This window comes from Acartia tonsa, chromosome 3 (genome assembly GCF_053477335.1).
Source record: "Acartia tonsa isolate MP-2025a chromosome 3, ASM5347733v1, whole genome shotgun sequence".
Taxonomy (NCBI): Eukaryota; Metazoa; Arthropoda; class Copepoda; order Calanoida; family Acartiidae; genus Acartia; species Acartia tonsa.
Window position 1 is genome coordinate 33,250,256 of NC_137262.1, and position 8,109 is coordinate 33,258,364.

At 32.5% G+C, this 8,109-nt stretch overlaps 1 protein-coding gene and 1 long non-coding RNA gene across 2 annotated transcripts; both read right to left on the reverse strand.

The window, feature by feature from the left end:
• Positions 1–58: 58 nt before the first annotated feature.
• LOC145313928 (uncharacterized) lies at positions 59–1,986 on the reverse strand. The gene is made up of 2 exons (XR_013877565.1): positions 1,889–1,986; positions 59–1,488 (listed from the first exon to the last, which is right to left on the reverse strand). It is a non-coding gene; the product is annotated as an uncharacterized LOC145313928 (long non-coding RNA).
• Positions 1,987–2,195: 209 nt separating this feature from the next.
• Positions 2,196–7,867, reverse strand: LOC145313929 (uncharacterized). The gene is made up of 7 exons (XM_080153587.1): positions 7,717–7,867; positions 6,630–6,733; positions 6,139–6,253; positions 4,206–4,280; positions 3,526–3,604; positions 2,993–3,042; positions 2,196–2,359 (listed from the first exon to the last, which is right to left on the reverse strand). Exons 2-7 carry the CDS (start codon positions 6,730–6,732, stop codon positions 2,227–2,229), a joined length of 555 nt encoding a protein of 184 aa, XP_080009713.1. The 5' UTR covers position 6,733; positions 7,717–7,867; the 3' UTR covers positions 2,196–2,226.
• Positions 7,868–8,109: the final 242 nt, after the last annotated feature.

The following is an 8,109-nucleotide window of genomic DNA, read 5'->3' on the forward strand; positions in this document are numbered from 1 at the left end:
TAGTAGCCCCTGTAAAGAAAGCCTTTTAAAAAAATAAATAGAGTTTTACTTTTTAAAAAAAAAAAATCCATGTATAACTTTTTAAAATACTCTAATTTTGTTAAAATACATATTTTAAGTGCTGTAACATGAAGAATACTTTTAGTGCAATTCCAGCTTCATACTAGTAAAAGCTTTTTCAATGTATTAAGTGTCATAAGCATATTGAAATAAAACATAAAAGATCTTTTTTACAATACAAGAAAGTAAGTTCAATATAAAAAATCAGGCAACTTAATTCTATTTCTTATTTATTGTATTTAACTTTTTAAGGTTGTCAAATCTAACAAATATATCAAATTCGTCTTTTTTGTCAATTCAAAAACAAAAAAAAACAAAAAGATATTTGTGTTTTTTTTTATATTTAAATACACTGTGCTATTCCATACATACTAAAGTTTAATGCTTGTTTAGAGAATAATTTTTCTGAATATAGCTTGTATATAAAGTTTTAACAACAATGAAGCAAGTTTAAAAGTTGACAAGAGTGTTTTATTTCAATATCAGGAATAGTTTTTTTTTTTTAAAAAGGCGGACAGCTTAATTTATTTATTTTCCATTGCTGTAAAGTCTCTGAATTAATCATGTTCGTCTTTTAGTCACTTTAAAAAAAATCAGAAAGTTATTTGTGTTTTATTCAATCTAAATATACTGTGCTATTCCATACATAACAAACTTTGATTTAAGTAGAGAGAATAATCTTTCTGAATTTAAACTGTATATGTTAAATAAAGTTCAGCAATTGTTTATACTTTTGTATTTAACAAGAAAAAGTCTTTATAAGATGGAAGTTGATATAATAAACAATTTAATTCAGAAAAATATCCTCAAGCGTAGAAAAAGAAAGAACAATTATTCTGTAAACAAATAGTTTAATTGTTATTGTTCTTTTCAGTATGGCTTCCAAAACCCGATTTATGTCCAGTGGATTAGAAACGGTTCTAAGTCATACTGAAAGATTATGTATCGATCCGTATTACAGACTATTTACTACGAATTATAAAATCCAATCATAATATTAATGCCAGTTTTGTTAGCCAGGGACTTCGGCCTCTTGTGACAAATAAACATTGTTCTAAACTTCTAATCTTATAATTTTTCATTTTAATATTCGCAGAAAGGTGTCTATAATACGATGCGATAAATAACTAATGCTATATTTTACTTTTCTTTTTGTACTATTTGTTTATCAACAATGATGTCCTTTATTTTCCGGTTAGATACAAGAATAGATTGTGTGTAATGAAAGTAATCTATTCGAGTATGTGACTACAATGAACCATGTTAATTCTAAATGAACTGTGACCCATGCGCGGTCCATTGTGACAAGCTACCCTCTAGTCCCGGGGTGGGGTACATCTGCATGACGAGGGCCATGTTCCTATCTCTCCGCTCCGTGGCGTCCCTAGCCTCCAGGTACATGTACCAACCAGCCACGCCATGCGCAATCTGAAATAGATAATAGTTATTTATCGCGTCGTATTATTGACAGCTTTCCACGAATATTAGACAAAAAATCATAATATATAAAACCAGTTTCGTTAGACCCGATGGCCTAAAAGTGAGAGATATCAAAACTGGTAATAATTTTACGATTTTTATTTTAATATTCGTAAAAAATTGTCTGTAATACGACGCTATGCATGAAATTTTAGCATGGCTGAGAACCGGTTCTAATCCAGCAGGTATCAATCGGTTTTATTAATCTTTTGATGTTCCGCTACTTATGAACAAAACTTGTATTTTAACCACTGAACTCAACAAGAACAACTTGACATAAAGAAACAAGCAGCAGCGTAGCTCCAACTCACATAATTATAATTAGGATACAATAACAAGAACAACTTACCATAGAGAAACAAGCAGCAGCGTAGCTCCAACTCACATAATTGTAATTAGGATACAATAACCAACTTCTACAAGCAGTAATATCACATTTTAAAAATCATTATAATTTCAGTTGTTTATGCTTTTATTTAGGACAAATAACATTAATACTTGTAGAGTGTCAAGCTGAATAATCAGAATATAAAAGTCTAAACTAAATTGTAAGTAAATTTGTTGAAAAACTGCTTAAATACAGGATAATGTTTAAGGCAAACTTACATTTTTAAGACTTGATTATAGAGTTGCTCCGCTTATAAATTGTACTTTGTTTTCCTAGGAATCAATATTCCAAAAATAAGATTAATCATTCTTATAAAATGTGTTATTATCCCTGTCCCAGCAAGAACCTCCAAACAAGCAAACAGTGATGAACAGAAGGATGGCTGTCAACGTTTTCATTATGAAGGAGGCATACACCAGTCTGTACTCAAATCTAAATTATTAATTAATGAATGTAATTTAAATACAGGGGTTACAAAATTAATGACAAGACATAAAAAGATAGATTGATACTCTTTTAGTTGTTTCATGTTTATATCTTTTTAGAAACAAAGCTATTCTATAAAGCAGAATGTCTTTTAGCCTATCAGTCTGAAGAAGTCTGAAGAAATCTGGAGAAACAGGTAAAATGTGATTTATTCGCGTCTTATATCATGTAGATTGTAGAATATAAGTGGATATACAAGGAACAAAATTGTCGTCAATTTAGGTTGCTATCATGGCCAGCATTCATTGGTCAATTCGTTTAACCCGTAGAAGGGGAGGGTATGGGGTAAAGGAGGTGGATGAAAGGATAGTTATTTTAGCCAGCTACAAGTTTCACTTGTTTTGAGTACATGCTTATATGGTGTAAGATCCAGGTAATAATAAATCCATACATTGCTTTGTAAACATTCTCATTGCTTTGTAAACATTCTCAAGTTAAATAAACATCTATCTTCCGTCCATCCGTCCGTCCATTACACTGTAGAGACAATATATGTTTTATATTAATTAAATAAACAAATGTAATATTTGAGATGGATAATGACATACAAAATATCTTTGCGATTTTAGCAATAATTACCTCAAAATTCTTTCCAGGGGCATTCTAAGAAGCAGTCCAACATCAAAGATCTATAAATAATTAGATTTCTATAAACATAAGAATGAAAACTGACAAATAATTTAGCAGATTTTATAATATAAAACACAGAACATAAGATTTCCGTTGGTTAGATAATATAATAATTTATTTAACAAAATTATTTTATAGCTTTGTGCAGCTTAAAATCGAGTGGGGTGTAAAAGCGGGTTGGCGGGTTAAGAGATATAATATAAACAAAAAGAGGAGTTGAATACATCCCCTCCCACCCCCCCCCCCCTACATAATCAAAATACTGAAAAGGTGTAGGGTAAAAAGGGGTTGGACTCAAAGTGGGTTTTATACACCATCCTTAGTTTTGTTAGGGGGTAGTTTCAACCCTCTTAGATTTTAAAGCACAGAGTAGATAAACTCACCCTTCTGCACGCCTTAGTCTAAATTTCATACTGAAGTCCTTGAATGCGCTACGCATAAGAAAGCCAAAATCCATATAAAGGTTACGCAAGCTGATTTACCTGACTTAAAAATGAGAATATGAAGGAGACGCACATCAGGAATTGAACCAACATAAGCCAGGGCTGTAACAACCATTCCCTAAAATAATTGAAAAATAACAAGGATAATCATTTCCATAATAATTATTACTACAGTATAAATTAAAACACTTTTTATATTTGAACATAATTAGAACACATTAATTATTGATATTTTGTTTTTAGAATAAATAAATAAGAAAAATAAGATAAATAGAGATAGAATGAAATACGAATAAATTTATAAATTTTACTTTAATCATATCCTACAATACATAGTAGTAAGGTTTTCTTGTGTGAAGATAATGATCTCGGAAAATGCTGGTAAGAATATGGTGTACTTGTCAGGGAAGCTATATAAATGTATTGGGAATGTTTTCGGCTATTTACAGGACCCCTTAAACCCTTAAACTCTAGAAGCTATGTGTAAAGAAACTAGTTTTAGTTATAAACAATTAGCAACGCCTATATTATAAATAAGACCTTTACGACTGTCTAACTGTGCGGCTAATATAATCAGTGCATTCAGTAGGAGAGGAGGAGATGGTCTAAATAGGTTGGATCGTTTTAGCCAGCTACAAGATTCACTTTATTAGGGTGCATGATAATCTGGTATAATTCAAGTAATAATAAATATATTGCAGAAAATATATTGTTGATACCTGAGTTCTCTGTATTCTGTGCCCCAAATAGGATTACATCCTGTAAACAGTTTGTCAATCTGGTTTCTCGGATATCTGAAATTTTCACAATTATAATATCAGTGTTATTGTGGTAATACGGCAACAGACGGACGGGTAGTTTACAGAATTGCTACGCAGTGGCTTATCATAACAAGCCTTCTGCACTAATCCCATTATATCACCATTTACCTCATGACCGCCGGTGACCCCGCTGCGCAGCGGTCAAACTGGCCTGGCTAAATATGGGGAGGGGCACGGACACGCAGCTATCACGCGCCCCTCACGCAACTATACAACCGGGAGGCGCTGCCTCCCCTTTTACCACAGCTACCCCCACAGACTGTCTACCGCCGTGGGCTAAGCCCTTGTGTCCCACACCCCCTTCAAACCTAACCTATTGTTATAATCTGTTGTATATATATAGTAAACATCCATCAGTTTGGGAGTTGAATCCATTTTTATAGAAGCAGAAATATAATCTATGATTATGGTTTGGACCCTCTAAAACTGTAATCTACCTTTCCACTTTCCCCTCTCTTGGTGAAGATATCTTCAACGCCGATACGATTTTTGAAATGTAAGATTCTCATTTCCCTTCTCTTGGTGAAGATATCTTCAACGCCGATACGATTTTTGAAATGTAAGATTCCACTTTCCCCTCTCTTGGTGAAGATATCTTCAACGCCGATACGATTTTTGAAATTTAAGATTCCACTTTTGCCTCTCTTGGTGAAGATATCTTCAACAAGAGAGACAAAAGTGGAATCTTATATTTCAAAAATCGTATCAGCGTTGAAGATATCTTCACCAAGAGAGGGGAAAGTGGAAGGGTAGATTACAGTTTCAGAGGGTCCAAACCATAATCATAGATTATGTTTCTGCTTCTATAAAAATGGATTCAACTCCCTAACTGTCCATTGTAAATGTATTCAGTTAAATATATAATTTCTGTATGACTAAATCCTGCTAGTTTGTTTTGGTAGAATACTTCAAGGCTAGGGCTCGTTGGATTCGAACTCGCAACCGGTGAGCTGAAACGCTTCGGCTTACCACATTATCTTTTATTTTGGTTCATTAATGGATATAGGATGTACGTGGGTATATTAACAAGGAACTTTCTAATATGGAATTCATTCATTGGTACTTTTTTAAAAGCGAAGCTTTTCTATAATTAGGGTCGGTCCGTCCGTCCGTCCGTCCGTACGTCCATCCGAGATAGATAGCTTTTGTTCGTTAATTTAGGCATGTTAGAATTGTCCTATCGATTTCAAACTTTGCATGATGATTCCTGTAGTAGTTGGGTACGATTTAGAAAGCGTAGCAACTCTATAATCATTACCAGAATGTCCCTACGTCCATTTTAAACATGTTGATTTTTCTCCTTTTTTAACAACAAATTTTCAAGTGTTCTAATTATCCGTTTGATCTGATTTTTGGTATATTGATTCCTGGGACAACAAAGAACAATATTATAAGCGAAGCAACTCTATAATCAAGTCAAAAAATTTAAGTATGTCCATAAACATTATCCTGCTTCAAGCAGCTTTTCAACAAATTTACTTACAATTTTGCTTTGGCTCTTATACTTTTAAATTCTGATTATTCAGTTCAGATACTATACAAGTGTTAATGTCCGTTTGTCCTACTGTTTCAGTGCTTCGCTTTTATGGATGTTGTCATCCTTGTTTCAGTTTGAAGGACTTGGGGTAAAGGGGTTGGATGGGGGGTATCGTTATTACTTTATCAGAGTAAATGGAAATCTGGTGCGACATTGATTATTTTGTTTTATCTTTGATTTTAAATAAAAATGATAATACCTATTAATAACTGCCAGTAAGAACTATAATAATAACAGGAAAAAGAACATTAAAATATTATTCAGTAAGACTATTATAAGTATGAATATATTTACCTAAATCTGTAGAAGCAAGCTTCCCAAATGCCCATGCTAACAAAGGGTGAGGCTGTGTCGTCCCATGATTGCAGCCAATACGGGGAACAGAAAGCCATCAACAACAGTACACCACCTAAAAAATTTTAATAGAAAATCTTAAAACATAATAAAAAAAAATCAGGAAGTTTATCTGTATTATTGTACAAAAATATATCGCTAATTCCTGCACCAATTTTGTTTCGTTTGTAAGAGCTCCCTTACGTGGGTTGTTGGCTGTTTTGTAGCCTTTAAGTAATACTTAGCTGAATAAAAAGCCACTGAAAAATTAACTATCTCATCCCAAGAGCAGGTACGTCTAGAGAGAGGGTAAGCCCCCCTCCCCCCCTCATCCCATAGAATTTGGAGATAGCGTTAATATATTTTTAGAGGGTAAAAATATATTTTAAATAAGAAGCTTTGACGTCCTTGCCCAATAGTGTCAAAAAGCTAACTGCCTTTAATGTTCTTACCTATAAATCCAGCAACGCAGGAGTTGAAGAGCACCTTGGAGGTCTTGGTTGCCTTCGCCTTCTCCATGGCAAGGGTGTCTTGGGAATATGTGCTCCCAGGCATTCTAGACAATAGTTAGATAGGTAGATACATAAGATAAGCATACAGAAACTCTTTAGATGAATAGTGCCTTAGTTAGATAGATACAATTCATAAATAGTTTGATAAATAGAAATAATTATAGATATATAGACAAACTGACAGATAGATAGCCATAAAGACAGATATACAGATATATAGACAAACTGACAGATAGATAGCCATACAGACAGATATACAGATACACAGACAGATAGACAGACAGATAGACAGACACACAGACAGAATGATATGGAGGTATAATACAGACAAACAGACAGACAGATAGAAGACACACAGACAGTTAGACAGACATACGAACGGATAGATACACACACAGACAGACACAGAGAGAGAGAGATAGACAGAATGATAAAGAGATATACTACAGACAAACAAAAAGACTGACAGAAAACATACAGACATTAAGACATTTCTACATCTAGACGTACTTACAGACAAACATACAAAAAGACAGATATTTAATAGGGTACATGGCGTTCCTGCAACTGACAGAAATACAGCTGGATGTTTTTTTGTCAAAATGTAAAAAACTGTGCCAAATATACAGTCATACTTAAAGTAACCGCCATAAATAAATCTAACATGGGCATTTATACATCAAAAATTACATCCAGATTTTAGATACATATATAGATATTATGTAGTACCACAGCTACTATTTAACTTAAAAATATATACATAAGAGATAGATATTTTTTTCGTGTACAGAAGTTTGATTTTACATGAATATAAATATTTCTCTTCAATCAAATTATGCGTAACTGCTATAAAATAAGTAATTTGATATGGTTATAATTAATGCTCCTCTATTTATTGATATGTTTAATAATTACTGCAAGATATAAAGTTATTTTTTAAAGTTAAAAACATGTTTAATCGTTAAACAACTTTAACGTGCGGAATTTTTATTTAAAGTATATTTTAATAAAAACAAAATTTACTTACTTTAAACAATTCTTTATATATCACAACTTATAATAATATGATAATTTAATGATTTAAATGTTAAAACCACTACATATTTGATGAAAAATACACGGAAAAGCTGTTTTATTATTATAACTGACTTAATTATATCTGAAGACAGGTAGATACTGGATTTTGTTTATATCCTGTGCTTGACACGAATCGGGACCAGAATTCTAAAAAAAGATACATTTTTTTCTGTTGCATAACCTAAAAGCATATGCATGTACTATTCGTTTTGATTTAGGCAACATAGCATAAAACCATCCCATGAAATATAAGACAATGAATAAGCATGACAAATACTTTTATTCTTGGATTAACATTTTGTCATTTTTCTTTCTGTATCCGCGGTCAATTATCTGTAAATAC

Bases quoted from the DNA above. Each gene is read 5' to 3' on its own strand.
- LOC145313929 (XM_080153587.1), bottom strand. From the start codon at position 6,732: ATGCCTGGGAGCACATATTCCCAAGACACCCTTGCCATGGAGAAGGCG. The intron at 3,043-3,525 runs GTAAATCAGCTT...AATTATTTATAG, and splicing joins TATTCTCATTTTTAAGTCAG to ATCTTTGATGTTGGACTGCT. The intron at 2,360-2,992 runs GTAATTATTGCT...TTAATAATTTAG, and splicing joins CCCCTGGAAAGAATTTTGAG to ATTTGAGTACAGACTGGTGT.